Raw genomic sequence first — 22,711 nt, 5'->3', positions numbered from 1 at the left:
CTTTGCTGTGTTAAACTTTAGATCCCAGTTGTTTGTCCAATCCTCCAATTGTTGTATATCACTTCTCATTTTGTCTACCCCCCCTGGAACATCCACTCTGTTGCAAATTTTTGTATCATCTGCAAATAGACATACTTTCCCCTGTAGCCCTTTGCTGATATCGCAGATAAATATGTTAAACAAAACAGGCCCCAGAACTGACCCCTGAGGAACACCACTAGTTATTGTTCTTCTTTGGTTTAACACTTTTCTCATATAGAGCTTCATTTTTACATCTAGTGATCATAGATGGGGGATATCCTCTCTCTTTAAATTTGTTAGCCATTTCCTCAAGTCTAATTTCTTGCATATCCTTGTCCTGTACATTTCTAATAGTTCTTATAAATTGACTTTTTGGAATGGAAGAAAAAACTCTCTTAGGGTGGTAACTATTATATTGTAGCAATGTATTACTGATTGTAATACATTGCTACAATATAATAGTTACCACCCTAAGAGAGTGGTAACTATATATTGTGTGTATTTAGTCAGCCACCAATTGTGCAAGTTCTCCCACTTAAGAAGATGAGAGCGGCCTGTAATTTTCATCATAGGAATACCTCAACTGTGAGAGACAAAATGTGGAAACAAATCCAGACAATCACATTGTCTGATTTGGAAAGAATTTATTTGCATATTATGGTGGAAAATAAGTACTTGGTCACCTACAAACAAGCAAGATTTCTGGCTCTCGCAGACCTGTATCTTCTTCTTTAAGAGGCTCCTCTGTCCTCCACTCATTACCTGTATTAATGGCACCTGTTTGAACTTGTTATCAGTATAAAAGACACCTGTCCACAACCTCAAACAGTCACACTCCAAACTCCACTATAGTGAAGACCAAAGAGCTGTCGAAGGACACCAGAAACAAAATTGTAGACCTGCACCAGGCTGGGAAGACTGAATCTGCAGTAGGCAGACAGCTTGGTGTGAAGAAATCAACTGTGGGAGCAATAATTAGAAAATGGAAGACATACAAGACCACTGATAATCTCCCTCGATCTGGGGCTCCACGCAAGATCTCACCCCGTGGGGTCAAAATGATCACAAGAACGGTGAGCAAACATCCCAGAACCACACGGGGGGACCTAGTGAATGACCTGCAGAGAGCTGGGCCAACGTAACAAAGGCTACCATCAGTAACACACTACGCCGCCAGGGACTCAGATCCTGCAGTGCCAGACGTGTCCCCCTGCTTAAGCGAGTACATGTCCAGGCCCGTCTGAAGTATGCTAGAGAGCATTTGGATGATCCAGAAGCGGATTGGGAGAATGTCATATGGTCAGATGAAACCAAAGTAGAACTGTTTGGTAGAAACACAACTTGTCGTGTTTGGATCAGAGAGAATGCTGAGTTGCAACCAAAGAACACCATACCTACTGTTAAGCATGGGGGTGGCAACATCATCCTTTGGGGCTGTTTCTCTGCAAAGGGAACAGGACGACTGATCCGTGTACATGAAAGAATGAATGGGGCCATGTATTGTGAGATTTTGAGTGCAAACCTCCTTCCATCAGCAAGGGCATTGAAGATGAAACGTGGCTGGGTCTTTCAGCATGACAATGATCCCAAACACACCGCCCTGGCAACGGAGTGGCTTCGTAAGAAGCATTTCAAGGTCCTGGAGTGGCCTAGCCAGTCTCCAGATCTCAACCCCATAGAAAACCTTTGGAGGGAGTTGAAAGTCCGTGTTGCCCAGCGACAGCCCCAAAACATCACTGCTATAGAGGAGATCTGCATGCAGGAATGGGCCAACATACCAGCAGCAGTGTGTGACAACCTTGTGAAGACTTACAGAAAACGTTTGTTATATATCCTTTGTTGGCAATGACAGAAGTCAAAGTATTGAGATGAACTTTTGATATTGACCAAATACTTATTTTCCACCATAATTTGCAAATAAATTATTTCCAAATCAGACAATGTGATTGTCTAAATTTGTTTCCACATTTTGTCTCTTATAGTTGAGGTATACCTATGATGAAAATTACAGGCCTCTCTCATCTTCTTAAGTGGGAGAACTTGCACAATTGGTGGCTGACTAAATACTTGTTTGCCCCACTGTATGTAGAAATATTTATTTAAGAATAAATAGAACATTGGAATGGGAAATATTTATAATTCATGTTGGGTTTAGCTATCTTGAATATATGTGTTGGAGTTAGCGCACCAATATGGGTGTTAGGTGTTTGTTTTTTTTGCAGTTTTCGTGGATCATTGAAGCTTATATGGAATAGGTTAAAGTGGTCGCGATATTCTAATTTCAACTTTTTGCGCGTGTCTGTTTTTTGCTCGCATTTTAACTTTTTACTTTCAAATCCTAATATAAGCACAACCCCACGTGCAAAAAGCCTAAATAGCGCACCACTCGTAATCTAGCCGATAATCGGATTCAATTACTCAAGCATACAAAAATCCATTTTTCATTGCTTGTTAGAGATCTTTGAACTCTAATTCAAGACCTGTGGGAATGTGAAATGAGAGGAAATGCAATCCTGTCTGATTAATGGGATAGTCTTCTAGCCGAGGTGTTAGGGACCAACATAGATATCTGGTTATGCATGGAGTCCGATGTGTTTCCTACACCTTTTTCCAGAGGTTATTTTTTAGGTAAGCCTGTAGGTATTTAAACTATATCCACAAGTTATTGTGAACATCTCATAGCCTAAAACTCTACGCCACTACCTAAAACTGCAGAAGAATAAATGGCTGAAAATAAACCTGACAGTACTGCGTTTTAGGATGGTCTCTTGGGGATTGTGCTTGGGAAGACAGACACAAGGATAGATATTTTATTTCTTTGTTTTAAAATAAGTCTTTCTCCATCGAGATATTCCATATGTATTGATGAGGTGAGCTTTCAAAATTAGCCTGGTTACACAGTGGTAGACACACAAGCTTTCTAGGCCAGACACAACAAGCAAGATGAAAATGTCTTGTGTAATTCATGAGTGGATATCTCTTTGACCACTGTGCATTGTTGTTCCCTAGGAACTGCAGCAAAAGCGCACTCAGAAAGCAGCTGAGAACCAACGAATCATAGAACAGGAATTGCAGCAACTGGTGCAGAGTGGGAAACTTGGGAGAAAGAAACCTGTCAGGAATATGTCCTCTTCTCCAATGGGGAACAGCACCAAAGCTAATAACACAGGTGGGTGACAGAAGTAAGGAAAATATGTAGTGGAATCGTGCTACAAGGGACACTGCACTATGCCAACCCTTTGAAAGGAAATTAAAGTATTTTTATATATGTAATGGAAACTAATCAATGCATCTGTGTATAAAAAAAATAATTTAAAAGCATATAAAATGTTTAATTGGTGTGCAGTACTGGGCCAGTTAGGGACATAGATAAATGATCCCCTGCACAGCATATAGAAAGTTAAGGGTTCTGCAATCCACCAAATGCAATCCAGCCTCTCTGCGGGCAGTGTATAAAGTCCTTCAGACTTTTTCATGCCATAAACTGATGTAATGAATAAATTATCCTAGATTTTTTTTTTTTCTTTCATACCAAAAACAGATGAATGTCTCATGCACTCTTATTAATCACTCAGGAATACTCCAATCCTCAGAGCCTCATGGGACCACTGTTCAGAATGAAATAGATCAAGATGATTCCAGGGTTCCAGTGTTCAGTACAATTCCAGAAACTCTCAGAAATAGTGAGCAGAAACTGCAGGTGTGTCTGCGTTGAAACTTTTATACTCCATAACTACTGTTTTTTTTTCTCAGCTCTTTCTAATGTTTAACTGTATTCATGAGTGTTCTTTCTAATGATACTATTATTCCATAGATCATCTAATTACTATTGGGAATATCACTCCTGCCCAGCAGGAGGCGGCAAAGAGCACCACAGCAAAGCTGTTAAATATCACCTCCCTTCCCTCCAACCCCAGTCATTCTCTTTGCCTACGTTAAAGCAAGGAAGTGCTAAAGTTAGGTGTTAGGAAAAGATTCTTCAAGCAAGATTTTATTATTTTTTAAGCAGTGCAAGATTGTTCTGCTTTGCTCTAGGGTGTAGCCATAGTCCATATCAGTCTCTTCAGTAGAGCAGTTGTGGCTTTAAAGCAATGGGAATTTGTGGGACATAATTCTCACTGCGCCTCCAATGTTTTTATGCTGCCCTATCCATGCAAGCCTGAGTAAGATCTTTGTTTCTACCCACAGGTCCATGTGAGGGAACTGGCCTCCCAAACCTAGTGAGCTGCTGTGCTGCCTGGCAGAAGTATTAAGGTATGTGTTAACTTTATATTTTTCTAGGACATGCAGAGAAAAAGGATAGCACTTTTTCTTTCATTGGGGACAAGTCACATTCACCTATTGCAGGAGAATATTTATTAAGGGCAGCAGAGCAGGCAATGGGGACGAGGAGAATCTGGCTCTTGGTGGTGTATTTGTTTTTTATACTTAACTCCTGACTGCTGTGGTAATGCATTTTGCAGATCGGGAGTTTTCAGGTTACGCCCATGATGGGCGGAGTTAGATATGGCAGCAACTCCTATTGCGCGCCTTTTTTCTTTCTAATGACACGATGAGTCCACGGATCATCATTAATTACTGTTGGGAATATCACTCCTGCCCAGCAGGAGGGGGCAAAGAGCACCACAGCAAAGCTGTTAAATATCACCTCCCTTCCCTCCAACCCCAGTCATTCTCTTTTCCTACGTTAGAGCAAGGAAGTGGTAAAGTTAAGTGTTAGAAAGGATTCTTCAATCAAGAGTTTATTATTTTTTTAAGTAGTGCAAGATTGTACTGGGGTGTAGCCGTAGTCCATATCAGTCTCTTCAGTAGAGCAGTGGTGGCTTTAGAGCAATGGGAACTTGTGGGACATAATTCTCACTGCGCCTCCCATATAGTTAATGCTGCCCTTATACTGACAGTCTGAGTAGGATTACTCAGTCTTTATCTCCTTTTTCCACAGGTCCATGTGAGGGAGAGGACCTCTCAAAACTAGTGAGCTGCCATGCTGCCTGGCAGATTTATGAGGTAAGTGCTGACTTTAATTTTCTGGGATGAACAATCAGGAAAAAGAGGGCACTTTATTCTATAAGGACACACAGTTTTTTTGGTTCCACTAGGCTCGACTTGGTATTATGCCGGGGCTATCTGAGACAGCGCTTTACTAGTGCGCGCCATTTTTCCCTACCTTACTGTGACCGGGTATTGATTTCTCTGAAGGGCACATATTAAGTTTAAGTCTGCGTTATTGGGACCGGACAGCTGCTTCTATGCTCAGACGCTACGTTGTTAAGCTGCATGAGGGCTTTTGCGAGTTCCGGATCTTGTCTTTAGAGAAATTTTATCCGCTTTCAGCAGGGCAGTTAGGCACCTCAGCAAAACTAAGCTGAGGTGTACAGGCGGTTAATAATTGTTGCAAACACGCTATTCAGTTGCTTATGACAAAATGCAAATAAAAGGAAAAACGTTATAAAATTTAAAGTGACAGTAAAGTTTTTTTTTTTGTGTTTATAATTTTAGTAAAAATTATGTATTTGTTTGTGATTATTTGTTCCATTGTGAGTCAGAATGGACCAAGATGTCTTGCAAAATACTTGTTTTGATGATAATGCGGAACCCCTATCCGTTCTGTTTCTTATGTTTTAACAGAACTTTATATTACAGGGATAGATTTTTTTTTCTGAGCCAACATTGTTTAAGGCAGATTCTGTTTAGGTGCCTAACGACTATGTTTAATATATTCCGCAGTTTTCTCCTCATGTGTCCATAAATGTATTGCCCACTCTTACAGTGACCTGCGTTTCCTCTGTAACTCCACCTGGAGTCAAGTTGCAAGACATCGCTTCCCTCATGTCCTTGACAGTCCTTGACAGTCTGTTGCGTTGTCTGCTTTTCCCGTGCTGCAGGGAAAGCGCAAGAGAAAAAGTAAACATTTAGTAGTGAGGTTACTGATGCTGTTGTTGTTATTTTTAATGCCCCCTCCTAGATGAGGAGGAGGAGGATACTTCGATAGCATCTGAAGGCGATATCTGACAGTGTAATTCCTCCTGATATTTAAGTTGTATCCCTCAGTTTTACAGAACTACTATTCCTATAGAAGATAGTTGCTTCTTTAAGGATTCTATGGATAAGAAGTTACAGGATATGTACACCAGTGTTTACAATGACAACCGGCGGTTTGCATGGCTACTGTCTCTAGTGCGGTAGCATACTGTTGATGCCTTTTCTGAATCTATTTTAAACAGACTCTTCCCTTGAAGAAGTCCAGGTTAGGATAAAGGCCCTTAAGTTGGCCAACTCCTTTACCACGGATGCTTCCCTTCAAGTTATTAAGCTGGAAGCTAAAATTTCGTTTTTTTGCACTGGCCCGCAGATCTTGGTCTGCGGATGCATCATCTAAGCCTAAACTTTTGGCGATTCCTTACAAAGGAAAGACTTTGTTTGGGTCAGGGTTGACGAAAATAATTGCTGACATCACGGGAGGAAAGGGAGCTTTTCCTCCTTTAGGATAAGATAAATAATCAATAGGGATGTCGGAGTAATTTTCATTCAAGGAAATCTTTTCACTTTCTTCTCTAAGCAGGAGAAGTCCAAGTCTTCCTGGAGTTCCTGGAACATGGGAAAACAATCCTAAAAGCCTGCTATTGAATCAAAGACAGCATGAAGGACCTGCCCCCGATCCGGGATCGGATCTTGTCGGGGGCATACTTTCCTTCGCTCAGGCTTGGGTTCGAGATGTTCAGGATCCCTGGGCAGTGGACATCGTGTCCCAGAGATACAAACTAGAGTTCAAAACTTTTCCTCCCAGGGGCAGGTTTCTGCTTTCAAGATTATCTGTAGACCAGACAAAAAGAGAGGCGTTCTTGCACTGTGTTCGGGACCTCTCCAACTGGGTGATAGTTTCTGTTCCGATGCAGGAACGGGGTCTGGGGTTCTATTTCAATCTGTTCGTGGTTCCCAAAAAGGAGGGTACCTTCAGACCAATTTTAGATCTCAAGAGTCTAAACAAATTCCTCAGAGTGCCGTCCTTCAAATGGAAACTATTCGTTCCATTATTCTTTTGGTCCAAGAGGGTCAATTTATGACAATGGTGTATTTAAAGGACGTGTACCTGCATGTTCCCATCCACAGGGATCGTCACAAGTTTCTAAGGTTTGCATTTCTAGACAAACTCTTCCATCTCTTCCATTCGGGCCTTGCCACAGCTCCCAGAATGTTCTCAAAGGTTCTGGGATCCCTGTTGGCGGTGCTCAGATTACGGGGCATTGCGGTGGCACCTTATCTGGACAACATTCTGGTTCAGACGTCATCCTTTCAACAAGCAAGATCCCACACGGAAATGTTGCTGTCTTTCCTGAAATCTCACATTTGGAAGGTAAATTTGGAAAAGAGTTCCTTAGTTACAAATACAAGGGTAATTTTCTTGGGAACCATAATAGATTCCTTATCAGTGAAAAAATTTCTGACAGAAGTCAGGAAATCAAAGATTTTTGATTCTTGTCTAGCGCTTCAGTCCTTTCCCCGGCCTTAAGTGGCTCAGTGCATGGAGGTAATCGGTCTGATGGTAGCGGCAATAGACATCATCCTGTTCGCACGTTTCCACCTCAGACCTCTGCAGTTAAACATGCTCAGTCAGTGGAACGGAGATTATGCGGATCTGTCTCCGCAATTACAGCTGGAGCAGGAGACAAGGGATTCTCTTCTTTGATGGTTGTCCTCAGGATCATCTCTCCCAGGGAACCTGCTTTCACAGACCCTCTTGGGTGATTGTGACAACAGACGCCAGCCTTCTGGGATGGGGAGCAGTCTGGGGCTCTCTAAAGGCTCAGGGAACATGACTCAGTCGGAGTCTGTTCTACCCATAAACATTCTGGAGCTGAGAGCAATCTTCAATGCTCTTCTGGTCTGGACTCATTTAGCCTCGGCTCGGTTCATCAGGTTGCAGTCGGACAATATAACTTCAGTGGCTTACATCAACCGTCAGGGAGGAACTCTGAGTTCCTTAGCCATGTAAGAGGTAGCCAAGATCATTCAGTCGGTGGAGACCCACAATTGCTGTCTGTCGGCAATCCACATCCCAGGAGTGAACAACTGTGAGGCGGACTTCTTGAGCAGGCAGACCTTTCACCAGGGGGAGTGGGAACTCTCTATCCGGAACTGTTTTCCAGCCTGATTCTTAAATGGGGTCAGCCGGAATTGGATCTCATGGCATCTCAGCAGAATGCCAAGCTTCCGAGGTACGGGTCAAGGGACCCTCAAACCATACTGATAGACACTCTCGCGTTACCTTGGTATTTCAGTCTCGCATACCCATTTCCTCCGTTCGCTCTTCTTCCTCGGGTCATTGTTCGAATCAAACAGGAGAGGGCGTCAGTAAACCTCATTGCACCGGCGTGGCTTTGCAGGATTTGGTATGCAGACTTGGGGGACATGTCATCTCTTCCACCTTGGAGACTTCTGTTGAGGAAGGACCTTCTACTTCAAGGACCCTTCCTTCATCCAAATCTAGTTTCTCTGAAGCTGACTGCTTGGAGATTGAATGCGTAATTTTATCCAAGCGTGGATTTTCGGAATCGGTCATTGAGACCAAGATTCAGGCTCGTAAACCTGTGACTAGAAAGATTTACCATAAGATATGGCGTAAATATCTATATTGGTGTGAATCCAAGGGCTACTCTTGGAGTAGAGTTAGGATTCCTAGGATTCTGTCCTTTCTCCAAGAAGGTTTGGAGAAGGGTTTATCAGCAAGTTCCCTAAAGGGTCAGATATCTGCCTGGTCTATTTTGTTACATAAACATCTGGCGGACGACCCAGACGTGCAATCGTTTTTAGGCCTTGGTCAGGATCAGACCTGTGTTCAAGCCAGTTACTACTCCCTGGAGTCTTAATTTAGTTCTTAAGGTTCTTCAAGGGGCTCCGTTTGAGCCTATGCATTCCTTACATATTAAGTTGTTATCGTGGAAAGTTTTGTTTCTTGTTGCTATTTCATCTGCTCGTAGAGTGTCAGAGCTCTCTGCATTACATTATGAGTCTCCTTACCTTATTTTTCATTCGAATAAGGTGGCTTTGCGTACTAAGTTAGGGTTTCTCCCTAAAGTAGTTTCAGACCGGAACATTAATCAGGAGATTGTTGTTTCTTCCTTGTGTCCTAATCCTCCTTCTCAAAAGGAACGGCTTTTGCACAATTTGGACGTGGTGCGTGCATTAAAATTCTATTTACAGGCGACTAAGGATTTTCGTCAGTCTTCTGCTCTGTTTGTGGTTTTCTCTGGGAAATGTAAGGGGCAGAAAGCTACGGCTACTTCTCTTTGTGGCTGAAGAGTATCATTCGCTTTGCCAATGAAACTGCTGGACAGCAGCCTCCTGAGAGAGTTACGGCTCATTCTACGAGGGCTGTTTCCTCTTCCTGGACATTCAAAAATGAAGATTCTGTGGAACAGATTTGCAAGGCTGCAACTTGGTCCTCTCTTCACACTTTTTCAAAATTCTATAAATTTGACACTTTTGCCTCGGCTGAGGCCTCTTTTGGGAGAAAGGTTCTTCAAGCAGTGGTGCCTTCCGTTTTAGGTTCCCTGTCTTGTCCCTCCCTTATCATCTGTGTACTCTAGCTTGGGTATTGATTCCCAATAGTAATTAGATGATCGGTGGACTCATCGTGTCATTAAAAAGAAAACAAAATTTATGCTTACCTGATAAATGTATTTATTTCATGACACGATGAGTCCATGGCCCGCCCTGTTCTTCAGACCGGTTTTGGTATTTTATAAACTTCAGACACCTCTGCACCTTGTTGCTTCCTTTCTCTCCTTTGCTTCAGTCGAATGACTAGGGTTGGAGGGAAGGGAGGTGATATTTAACAGCTTTGCTGTGGTGCTCTTTGCCGCCTCCTGCTGGGCAGGAGTGATATTCCCAATAGTAATTAGATGATCCGTGGACTCATCGTGTCAGGTAAGCATACATTTTGTTTATTTCTTCTTTTTAATATTTGTCTCCTTACCACTTTTCCTTTTTATTCAGAGTCCCTCACCTGCAGAGCTGGCATCTGAGGAACTGAAAAGTGAATTGTCAGCAAGTAGGGCCCAGTCCAAAACTACCATTACTGAGCTACTCAACACCCTGAAACAGCTGGAGGACACAGAATCCCTGCTAGAGATAAAGACTGGCTCCAAAGACAAGTATCGATGGATGGATGAGGTAAGGAATGAGAAAGCTTTGTGTCTCATGATCAAAAATTCACCGGCATGGAGAGAAATCTCACATAATCGTTGGGGGCTTTTCTAAACATTATATTGCAAAAAGTGTCCCTCCTTCACATGCAGAACCCTGCATAGCAAGATAAACTGCTCTCAAGCTAAAATTTGCCTTTTATAATATTGTTTGAGGGACCTCACAGCACTTATGAGACGTATGAGATCATCTTGCCAGAGTGGAGAGCTTTAGCTCATCAGGCCCTCAGTGATAAATGTTATTGTTAGTTGTATTTTCCAGTATATTCTGTATGAGGGCCACAGGATGTGTTTGTGCTCTAGATTGGGTGTAGTTAAAGGACCACTAAATACATCAGAATTGAATAAATGACAAATACACAATAAAAAGACAACACAATAGCACTTACTTTCAATTTGAAATGAGCAGTACAATATTTTCTGGCAATCACAAAATGCATGTAGGTATATACTGTGCACCTTTGCACATGCTCAGTAGTAGCTGGAGCCTCAGAAAGTATGACTTTAGTGGCCCATTAACATAGTCTGTGTGAATAGAATTAGGGTGTGGAATTGTAAGCATTGTCTTAGTGTATATATAAGTAATGTATTTACTTTGCTCATACACCATCACCCATCTCTTACAGGATGCGGATACCTCTCTTACAGCAGATAACCTGGAACGACTTGGTCAGATGACGCGCAACAAGCCAGATGGGCAGAGTGAAGCCCAAAATGGGGTTTTGCTTTCAGAGGCCAAGCTGCAGAGTATAATTAGTTTTTTGGATGAGATGGAGAAGTCTGAGCAGGAAAGACCACGCTCCTCCGCATCCAACACCCAGCGTGGGGTAACGCTCTATCACTAATTACCCTAAGTCTTTATTTCCACTCTCTCATTAGCAGAGCTGTGCTCTATCCCCACCATTCGTGTTTATGTTGAAATATTTTTTATTTAATTTTTATGAAAAAGAAAGATGTGAGTACAAAAAGTATATACAAGAAGTAATAATCCAGTAATATAAACAGATATTTAGTTTTGCTCCATTATGTGGTTAAATAAGCATTAGGTACTTGAGTTTGTGTTTTATAAAGAATCTGTAAAATGCACTTAACCATATATGTGAACCGGTGCATACAATACCTCTTAATCAGAAATCTTAATGGTAAATCAGGCACCATTCATGTTTAATATTGATTTTCTCAATATTATTAGTCACAGTTCGTAACATTTTCCCTTAATTTCAGGAGCAGTCTGCAAAACACCTCATTGCCACACCTGGTTTACCTATTCTTAAAATTGTTGTTGGTCCAAATTTTGCAACAAATCTTGTTTTCTTCTGTATCATGGTATCAGGCTATTGGAATCTCAGACACGTTGTAGCCTTCTGTAATCTTTCCCGCAGATCTGGTATTCCTATAACTGCATACTATTGTATCCATCCCCCACTGTACTTGTGGTATCTCAACCTAATATTCTATTGTGTTTTTACACACATATTGTCACTCTTGTTTTATTCTCACACTCTTAGGCCTTGTTATCAGAAGAAGAGCTTACACACTTGGAGCAGGCATCTGCGGTTGCTACAGAGGTTACAAGTTCCATGCTTAAGATGCGCTTGGAGCTTGAAGAGAAGAAACGAGCAATGAACCTTCTGCAGATAGCACTGGTAAATGGTTCCTTACCACTAACATCATCTGCCACTCATGGGTAGCTCTAGCATGAGTCATTAAAGGGACAGTGCAGTGTAAAGTTTTCTCACCTTTAATTTGTTCTCCATTATCTATTTTCCATTCTATAATGTTTAAAATTGTGTTTACAGAAAGCTGTTGGATCTAGAAGGTTTATTGTTCTTTTTAATATGTCCATCTTCCCTTACAGACCCAGCAGCGTGAACTCACTGTACGGCATGCGAAACAGACAGAAAAGGAGTTAGGACACCAGCTCAAACAGCAAAGTGGACAGTATGAAGCAACAATCCAGAGACACCTGTCATTCATAGATCAGGTAATTTCTCATGAAGAGACAAAACACATGGGCCTTGGTTATGAACCGTCAAAAGGCTAAAATAAATTGCTAAATACTGGAAATATAAACAAGAAAAGGTAAAAAACCATTAAGAAAATGATAAACTCTTTGTGAAGCTATGGGAAATAGATAATTTGATATTGATATAGCTCAGTGTATGGATAATTATGGTATCAGGGCAGGTTTGTATGCTTAGATCAGTATAGGAATTATACTGGAGTTTTGTAATGTCCTTATGTCATGCATACATTATCTGTTTATTGATTGATCAGATAGAAACCAGAAAAAATAATCATCTTCTGTTTTGGTTCTTGAGTCTAGTATAATGTAGGGAAAAAAAGACATTTGCTCATAACTCGGCTTTATCTTAGTAGGAGACCATTCATACAAAAATACAAGGGATAACAGCTTGATAGTAGAGTTTGATTAAAGATGGATGATTGTAAATGTATATTTTATATTTAAATAAAGAAAGTACACCATGGCTACAGGATACAATTTACATCTCAGGTGCCAGTTTGAAGTTCGTGTCCCCCACCCCCCACTTCAAAAAAATATTTTTATTTAGGACAAACACAAATAAATATATTTACACTTGCATATCTAATAAAAACCTTCAAGTATATTAAGTGCATGAGGAAATCAAAATATTTGGTTTTAACACAGAAAGCTGGATACTCAAATAATATAAATATAATGTTGAGTAAACTTCTACAAGCTTATCCCTTAGTTTCAGACTGACTAGGCTAAGCTGGCTTCCGTCAACGTGCTCTGTTTCCTAATGGTGTTGGGAAGGTGTTTGCATGGGGCCTACCTCTTACGACCGCTCTGGTATTGCGCAGATTCAGAAATTGGGTGAAAGAGAGAGAGTAAACTGTACATCAATTTCAAAGGCCCCCCATAGCTGTATCTTTTGCATGCCGTGCACTCTGTAATAGCGCATAGATAGATATACCAGGGGGCAAGGCTGTCAAGGTCAAGAAAACCTGAAAGAACTCACACATCTTCCTTCTAGTAAATCAATTGGAAATACTTAATGTAGTTCTTATTAATTTAGCTATGCTAGTCGGACGCAACATTATTTTGAGTTTATGGAAATCACGGAAATCTAGTATAGCTTTGTTTGTTAAGAAAATGACTTCTCAGCTAACTACAGATCAGTTTGATTCTCGTATGGCCTCTGAAAGCGGGGATTAAATATTTTTTTAAAAATCGGACGGATTGATACTGTCAGGGTGCCAGGAATCAGACAGACGAGAAGTGCATAAATAATCACACCTTGATTAATAACAAAAAAATAATAAAAAGTCCACTAGTCAAATAACAAGCCAGGAGTCAAAACCAGAGCTGGTAGTCAGACAAGCCGATTCAGGAGCTAAAGCGAATAGTCAGACAAGCTGGAATCAGGAACAAGGAAAACAGCAGAGTCAGGAACAAACCTGGAAGGACGTCAGGCAGCCAGGTAATACACAGGAACTCTCACAAACAGGTCTGAGACAACGCAAAGGCAAAACATACTGAACAGAGGCCCTTTAAATAATAATGATATCACAATTCTGAGACTGCATCCTGTCTCACACAGATGATGCACACCAGTCTGGCCATAAAAGGAAGTGCAGGAAATGAGCAGCATCCCCCACAATGCACTATAGTCAGCAAGAGAGGTGAGTAAAATGGCTGCCACCAGCACATGACACAAAACAGGGAAAAAACCCTGACTGTTACATTCCTTGCACAAAGAGTTCCAGATTCAAATAATATCCCCTTTTCTGAAATCAAATTATGTTGCAAATTTTATAGCTCGAGGAGAGTATTTAACTTTTTATTTTATAAAAAAACTGAAAACTGCAGAACAATGTGCTTAGTACTTTGTTTGCTAAGAGAAAAGTGTAACAAGATGTATATTTCCTTTTTGATATCCGCTATATATTGTGGTGGACGTTGATTTTTGTGAAATAAAATAAAAATTATAATTAAAAAAAGAACTCACACATCTGACGTGTGCAGCGACATCTTTACACTTAAGCTGCTCTAATTCAGGCCAATCTGCCACATTCACTGAGAAACAGACTGTTACTGTCTGTCTGAGCGGGCAGCGTAGCAGCCATCCTTCATTAGGGCAAATGTATTAATCTCTATTGGGAGTGAGGGCAGAGCCGCACAGGCGCCCCCCTATGGAAGGCGCCTGTAGGTAGATGCCTACTCTACCTAATTATAAATCCGGCCCTGCATGGTTAACTGCAGTGCCCTAAAAAAACATCATATAGTAAAATCTTTGGCATTGTTGTATGTGCATGGTCTGCATGTCTGAGACCCCTCCTTTGCAATATCATAGATAAAATATAATTTGCAACACCTTAAGTGTCCCTGTTCCCTGCTACTGGCCCGGATTATTGGGTGAAATGCATAGAAGCTGTGAGCCATAGAGAACCCGACCATTTTAAACCCAGAGGATGCATGTCTGTAACAAACCTAGGTTGTAGTAAGTCTGCGTACAATTGTTCTTAAGTGCAGAATTACAAACCTCTCTAAGGACAGACAGCGGTGAGGGTGTGATAATTTTCACAAATCACTTGCGCAAGTGTAACTTCAGAAGTAAAGTTTCAAATAATGGAGTATCGTGACGTATGGTGAAAGAAACAACAGTTACCCATTTTGGTGGGTCTGTAAACGGGGAAAGCCAAAATCCAACAGGACTCCCATACAAGGATCAACGAAAAGTGACACTTTCCAACTGAGTAAGGTATGCAAGAGCGGGATCTCCCGTAAAAGGAATCGATCTGCCCATTCAGTAACTAAAGAATACTTAACCTATACAAAAGAAGAAGGTACGGTAACATCGACCCGTCACATTCAACTTCCCAAGTGGCATTTGGCAAATATAAGGTGTTATATTGGCACGCATTATACAGATGAACTTTGACATTTGAATAAGGGTCTTTTTAATAACTTTTTTAAATTTACTGCAGTAGAATGTGATTTTTTTTTTAGCTTGCGGTTAAGTCTGTCCTAACGGCCAATAAGAAAACATATTCAAATTATGTTCTAAGACCATTTCGACTTTTTGATTAATATTGTATTTTCATACAAGATTTTATGTTGATATATTTTATAAAAGTTTGTTATTAAATCATTTGGAATTAATTAATCCATCACTTTAAGGCTGAGATTTATCGATTTTAGGCACTAATATCTACAGAAAGAAATATCCCCACACAATTTTTTGGAGTTTAATTTGGATACATATCCATTAATTCTAGACCTATATGTGAGTTAAATGTAACAATTAACATTTATGAAAGGCAATTGCTACATCTAGCAGTGGATACTGAATACTATGTAACAATATTCTTTTAAAGTGGATATAATCTATTGGTTAAAAGCAGACATATTGAGGCAAATGTTTAAAGTTCATTTCAATGTTCTTATAGATTATCCTATAGCTTTTTGTTAGCGCCCTCTTAACTTGCACACCATATTTGTTAAAATTCACTTATCGAGGAAGGAGATAAGTATTTTAGAGTGGCATATATAGGATTTGGTCTGGTGAATGCGCTAACGTGCATCTCTGCAAAACCCTACTGGCTTGCCCACATTCTCTCTGTGTAAATATGTTTCGTCATGTAACTTGCAATAGGATAGTAGAATTGCTTAATAATATACCTTTCTTTCAATTTAAAATAATTTTCACGTTTGTTATAATTTGCACCTGGTCTGCTAGTGAAAAGGAAAATCCAGGGTTCTCTCCCCTCCCCCCATTGGAAAAGGATGTATGCCTCTGCTGTAATTATGCCCTACATTACAACACAACACAGGAATGACAAATAACACAATAGGTATTGTGTAGCAGAAACTCTCTTGAAATTAATTATGTAGTATTTGTAAATCTGTTTGCTACTGCAGGGATCATTGATTCTTGTATCTTAGCTGCATGTAGATAATACGCTTTCATTTTGGCTTTGCTATTATTCCTTTTTGTACCATACCACTATTAAATGTCTTTTCTATTGAGTATGCCATGTGGGTAATTTTCTTTTAAAGGGACATTACAGTACATTAATGCAAGACAGAATAATGCATTCAAAGCAAAGATTAGCCTGAGAATAATATTAAAAAATTAAGGTAAAATGTTTGTCAGTGGCGCAACACAGGGGTCTGGCAGCCTGTCAGTGGCGCAGCGCAGGGGTCTGGCAGCCTGTCAGTGGCGCAACGCAGGGGTCTGGCAGCCTGTCAGTGGCGCAACGCAGGGGTCTGGCAGCCTGTCAGTGGCGCAACGCAGGGGTCTGGCAGCCTGTCAGTGGAGCAACGCAGGGGTCTGGCAGCCTGTCAGTGGCGCAACGCAGGGGTCTGGCAGCCTGTCAGTGGCGCAGCGCAGGGGTCTGGCAGCCTGTCAGTGGCGCAGCGCAGGGGTCTGGCAGCCTGTCAGTGGCGCAACGCAGGGGTCTGGCAGCCTGTCAGTGGCGCAACGCAGGGGTCTGGCAGCCTGTCAGTGGCGCAGCGCAGGGGTCTGGCAGCCTGTCAGTGGCGCAGCGCAGGGGTCTGGCAGCCTGTCAGTGGCGCAACGCAGGGGTCTGGCAGCCTGTCAGTGGCGCAACGCAGGGGTCTGGCAGCCTGTCAGTGGCGCAGCGCAGGGGTCTGGCAGCCTGTCAGTGGCGCAGCGCAGGGGTCTGGCAGCCTGTCAGTGGCGCAGCGCAGGGGTCTGGCAGCCTGTCAGTGGCGCAGCGCAGGGGTCTGTCACAATCAGTAAATGTCCAGCACACTTAAACACCAACTGCTCGCTGCCAGGGTTCCTGCAAACCCCCAAACAGATACAGACAAAGACGGCAGCAGCATGAATTTTCACCAATTTTATTATGGCACAAAAAGCCCACAGCGTAATTTTATTATGGCACAAAAAGCCCACAACGTTTCGGGGTGTTACCCCTTAATCATGTGGATACAGAGTAGCACTAAATCATGTTCTTATATACATGCACAGGTGTAATTGAAAAACAATTGGCAAACAGCTGATATGTTTAACCTTTTCACTTACATTATACACCCTCTAGTGGTGATTACCTATTATTGCATCATTATATTTTTATTTCCTAATTCTTCAACAAATGGCACAAAAAGGACAAAGTGCCCAAAAAACTCTTACAAATAATATTAAAAACATAAAAAACAGCTTATCACTATAATAACATCTATTTCATAAGAAAATAGACCAATCCAGGTCTCTATTCATACCTTGGTTGTAAGGTCCCTAACTTGAAGATCCAAAAAGCTTCTCTTCTTTTTAGTAGAATCTCCCTATTTCCACCTCTCCTAGGTCTATGTACCTGTTCAATAATTTGAAACCTAAGTTGTGAGATGTGATGTTTAGCCTTAATAAAATGATACGCTACAGGGGCATCTAAATTCCCTCTCCTGATGCTAGACTTATGTTCGTTCATTCTTTCACGTGCCTTACGTGTCGTCTCGCCCACATAGAGGAGCCCACATGGGCATTTGATAATATAAACAACATATTCACTGTTGCAATTGCAATAGCCATTTATATCAAATTTCCTTCCTGTATGTGGGTGAAAAAAGACTGCACCTTTAATCATGTTGCCACAGCTAAAACACCCTAAACAAGGGTAACAACCTTTATTAGCACTGGTAATATATCTTGTGCCACCTGTTTTAGCTGTGCCAACATCGTTCCTCATTAATTTATCCCTAAGGGAGGGAGCACGTCTAAACGCAGGCATAAAGTTATCCTTGAAGGCCTTAATGTTTTCCATGTTTTTAATATTATTTTTAAGAGTTTTTTGGGCACTTTGTTCTTTTTGTGTCATTTGTTGAAGAATTAGGAAATAAAAATATAATGATGCAATAATAGGTAATCACCACTAAAGGGTGTAATGTAAGTGAAAAGGTTAAACATATCAGCTGTTTGCTAATTGTTTTTCAATTACACCTGTGCATGTATATAAGAACATGATTTAGTGCTACTCTGTATCCACATGATTAAGGGGTAACACCCCAAAACGTTGTGGGCTTTTTGTGCCATAATTAAATTTGCAGTGCAGTCTGGCAGCCTGTCAGTGGCGCAGCGCAAGGATCTGGCAGCCTGTCAGTGGCGCAGCGCAGGGGTCTGGCAGCTTGTCAGTGGCGGAGCGCAGGGGTCTGGCACCCTGTCAGTGGCACAGTGTAGGAGTCTGGCAGCCTGGCACTGGTGCAGTGCAGGTGTCAATCTGTAATCTTGAGAACATGCGTAAAATACAGTGGGGCAGATTACAAGTGGAGTACTAAATATTAGCGCTCCACTCTGTAATACCAGCGCACGATAATGTGCGCTGGTAATACAAGTTTTCAGCAATGTGAATGCCACCTTCCGTTTGAATCACTGGGAAGCATTGCACCAGTGAATGTGATAAGTCGCGCAGAATATTAACCCCTTAGCATCTAAATCATGAGGTATTCATGACAGGGGTTAATAGTGTAATTAGGTAGATTGCGATGTGGGGGGTTGGCGGTTTAGAGGTTAACAGGTTAATTAGTTGTTGCGTTGTGGGGGGTTGGCAGTTTAGGTGTTATTAGGTTAATTAGATACTTTGCAATGTGGGGGTTGGTGGATTAGGTAGTTTGCAATGTGTAAATATATATGTATATATAAGCATATGAGAGAGAGAATAATAATAAAAAAAAAAAACTAACGGAAAGATATCTGCCCATTGTGGTATATACCATGCCAGTCAAATATATGCTAATTGCATTAATTTAAAAACAACAAAAAACGTTGGGTATCTCACTGACACACATGTGCCATAGTAATTAAGGTTGACACCTCTCTGGGAATGACCTGGACTTTTCGAATTTCCATTTGTGTGTCTGGGTTTCAAGCTGAGTCAGACCCGAACATGCAAATGTCCAGGTTTGGTGGGAAACAGCCAAGCCAAAAGGTGCAAGTGTATATCTGCAACATACTGCACATGTCTACAAATGTTTCTCTCATGTGTGTCTGGGTGTGTGTAAGTGTCTTTATTTGTGAGAGTGAGTGTATTTGTGTGTGTGAAGGAATATGTGTGTGCGTGTATTTGTTTGTGTGTGGGAAAGTTAGTGTATTTATGTGTGAGTGTATTTGTTTGTGTGAGAGAGAGAGTGTCTTTGTGTGTGTGTGTGAGAGAGTTTTTTTTTTTTGTGTGAGAGAGAGTTAGTGTATGTGTGTGAGAGAGAGAGTGAGTGTATTTGTGTGTGTGAGAGAGAGCGAGAGTTAGTGTCTTTATGTGTGAGTGTATTTGTGTGTGTGAGAGAGTTGGTGTATTTGTGTGTGTGAGAGAGAGCGAGAGTTAGTGTCTTTATGTGTGAGTGTATTTGTGTGTGTATCAGAGAGAGTTAGTGTATTTTTGTGCGTGAGAGAGAGAGTTAATGTCTTTTTGTGTGAGTGTATTTGTTTGTGTGAGAGGGAGAGTTAGTGTCTTTATGTGTGAGTGTATTTGTTGTGTGAGAGAGAAAGTTAGTGCCTTTATGTTTTAGTGTATTTGTGTGTGTGAGAGAGAGAGTTAGTGTATTTGTGTGTGAGAGAGAGAGTTTGTGTATGTGTGTAAGAGAGAGAGTTAGTGTCTTTATGTGAGTGTAATCGTTTGTGTGAGAGAGTTAGTGTCTTTATGTGTGTGTATTTGTGTGTGAGAGAGAGTTAGTGTATGTGTGTAAGAGAGAGAGATAGGGGGGTAGTTATCAACGTGTCTATTTTACCTGTCTTCGCCGGCCCAATACACCCGCCTAAGCTCGCCTGACATCGCCGCCACGGACCTGCAAAAATTTGCCTAAGTTATCAAAAAAGCTGTCAAAAAGCCAAGTACAGGGCGATGAGCAGCGGACTGTGAGAGTTATCACTCATCCGATCTCGCTGCTCTTCGGCTTTTTTACAGCTTTCTTGCTAGCCTGTCAGTAAGCACCCACACTAACTACACTGTTCTACCCCCTATACCGGAGCCCCCGGAGCCTCCCGCAACTCAATAAAGTTAGTAACCCCTAAACCGCCGCTCCTAGACCCCGCCGCAACTCTTATAAATGTATTAACCCCTAAACCGCCGCTCCTGGACCCCGCTGCAACTCTTATAAATGTATTAACCCCTAAACCGCCGCTCCCGGACACCGCTGCCACCTACATTATACCTAGTAACCTAGTAACCCCTATCCTGCCCCCCCTATACCGTCGCCCACTATAATAAAGTTATTAACCCCTATCCTGCTGATCCCGCACCTCGCCGCAACGAAATAAATAGTTTAACCCCTAAACCGCCCCTCCCTGACCCCGCCGCAACCTATATTAAATTTATTAACCCCTATCCTGCCCCCCCTACACCGTCGCCACCTATAATAAATTTATTAACCCCTATCCTGCCCCCCACTACACCGCCGCCACTGTAATAAAATTATTAAATCTAAGTCTAACACTAACCCTAACACCCCCCTAACTTAAATATTAATTAAATAAATCTAAATAATATTTCTATTATGAACTAAATTAATCCTATTTAAAACTAAATACTTACCTTTAAAATAAACCCTAAGATAGCTACAATATAAATAATAATTATATTGTAGCTATCTTAGGATTTATTTTTATTTTACAGGCAAATTTCAATTTATTTTAACTAGGTACAATAGCTATTAAATAGTTATTAATTATTTAATACCTACCTAGCTAAAATAAAGAGAAATTAACCTGTAAAATAAAAACTAACCTAAGTTACAATTACACCTAACACTACACTATACTTAAATAAATTATTCCTATTTAAAACTAAATACTTACCTGTAAAATAAACCCTAAGATAGCTACAATATAATTAATAATTACATTGTAGCTATCTTAGGATTTATATTTATTTTACAGGTAACTTTGTATTTATTTTAGCTAGTTAGAATAGTTATTAAATAGTTATTAACTATTTAATAACTACCTAGCTAAAAGAAATACAAAATTACCTGTAAAATAAATCCTAACCTAAGTTACAATTAAACCTAACACTACACTATCATTAAATTAATTAAATAAATTACCTACAAATAACTACAATTAAATACAATTACATAAACTAACTAAAGTACAAAAAATAAAAATAAGTTACAAACATTTTAAAAATATTACAACAATTTTAAGCTACTTACACCTAATCTAAGCCCCCTAATAAAATAACAAACCCCCCCAAAATAAAAAAATGCCCTACCCTATTCTAAATTAAAAAAGTTCAAAGCTCTTTTACCTTACCAGCCCTTAAAAGGGCCATTTGTGGGGCATGCCCCAAAGAATTCAGCTCTTTTGCCTGTAAAAGAAAAATACAACCCCCCCAACATTAAAACCCACCACCCACATACCCCTAATCTAACCCAAACCCCCCTTAAAATAACCTAACACTAATCCCCTGAAGATCATCCTACCTTGAGTTGTCTTCACTCAGCCGAGCAGCGATGGAACCGAAGAGGAGACCCGGAGCGGCAGAAGTTATCCTCCAAGCGGCGCTGAAGAAATCTTCCATCCGATGAAGTGATCCTCCAAGCGGCGCTGAAGAAGTCTTCCATCCGGGCGATGTCATCTTCCAAGAGGCGCTGAAGAAGTCTTCTATCCAGGCGATGTCATCTTCCAAGCGGGGTCTTCAATCTTCATTCCGCCGACGCAGAACATCCTTCTTTCCCGACGGACTACCGATGAATGAAGGCTCCTTTAAGGGACGTCATCCAAGATGGCGTCCCTTCAATTCCGATTGGCTGATAGGATTCTATCAGCCAATCGGAATTAAGGTAGGAAAAATCTGATTGGCTGATTGAATCAGCCAATCAGATTCAAGTTCAATCCGATTGGCTGATCCAATCAGATTGAGCTTGCATTCTATTGGCTGTTCCGATCAGCCAATAGAATGCGAGCTCAATCTGATAACTATTCTAACTAGCTAAAATAAATACAAAGTTACCTGTAAAATAAATATAATTCCTAAAATAGCTACAATGTAATTATTAATTACATTGTAGCTATCTTAGGGTTTATTTTACAGGTAAGTATTTAGTTTTAAATAGGAATAATGTATTAAAATATAGTGTAGTGTTAGGTGTAATTGTAACTTTCTCTTTATTTTAGCTAGGTAAGCTATTAAATAGTTAATAACTATTTAATAGCTATTGTACCTAGTTAAAATAAATTGAAAGGTACCTGTAAAATAAAAATAAATCCTAAGATAGCTACAATATAATTATTATTTATATTGTAGCTATATTAGGATTTATTTTTAAATAGGATTAATTTAGTTCATAATAGAAATATTATTTAGATTTATTTAATTAATATTTAAGTTAGGGGGGTGTTAGGGTTAGTGTTAGACTTAGGTTTAGGGGTTAATAAATTTATTACAGTGGCGGCGGTGTAGTGGGGGGCAGGATAGGGGTTAATAAATGTATTATAGGTGGCGACGGTGTAGGGGGGGCAGATTAGGGGTTAATAAATTTAATATAG

General features: G+C 40.7%; 1 protein-coding gene across 3 annotated transcripts in view; it reads left to right on the top strand.

The window, feature by feature from the left end:
* The window catches only part of CEP131 (centrosomal protein 131), a 245,043-nt gene that overhangs the window by 52,114 nt on the left and 170,218 nt on the right, over nucleotides 1–22,711 (top strand). For all 3 annotated transcript variants that reach the window (XM_053706713.1, XM_053706721.1, XM_053706704.1), the window contains exons 10-15: nucleotides 3,031–3,190; nucleotides 3,597–3,721; nucleotides 10,018–10,194; nucleotides 10,853–11,053; nucleotides 11,735–11,872; nucleotides 12,085–12,210. In XM_053706713.1, the coding sequence (XP_053562688.1) occupies nucleotides 3,031–3,190; nucleotides 3,597–3,721; nucleotides 10,018–10,194; nucleotides 10,853–11,053; nucleotides 11,735–11,872; nucleotides 12,085–12,210 (927 nt within the window). The remainder of the gene's footprint in view (nucleotides 1–3,030; nucleotides 3,191–3,596; nucleotides 3,722–10,017; nucleotides 10,195–10,852; nucleotides 11,054–11,734; nucleotides 11,873–12,084; nucleotides 12,211–22,711) is intronic.

This window comes from Bombina bombina, chromosome 1 (genome assembly GCF_027579735.1).
Source record: "Bombina bombina isolate aBomBom1 chromosome 1, aBomBom1.pri, whole genome shotgun sequence".
Classification (NCBI taxonomy): domain Eukaryota; kingdom Metazoa; phylum Chordata; class Amphibia; order Anura; family Bombinatoridae; genus Bombina; species Bombina bombina.
Note: the sequence above shows the minus strand (reverse complement) of the source record. Positions and strands in the feature narration are given on the sequence as shown.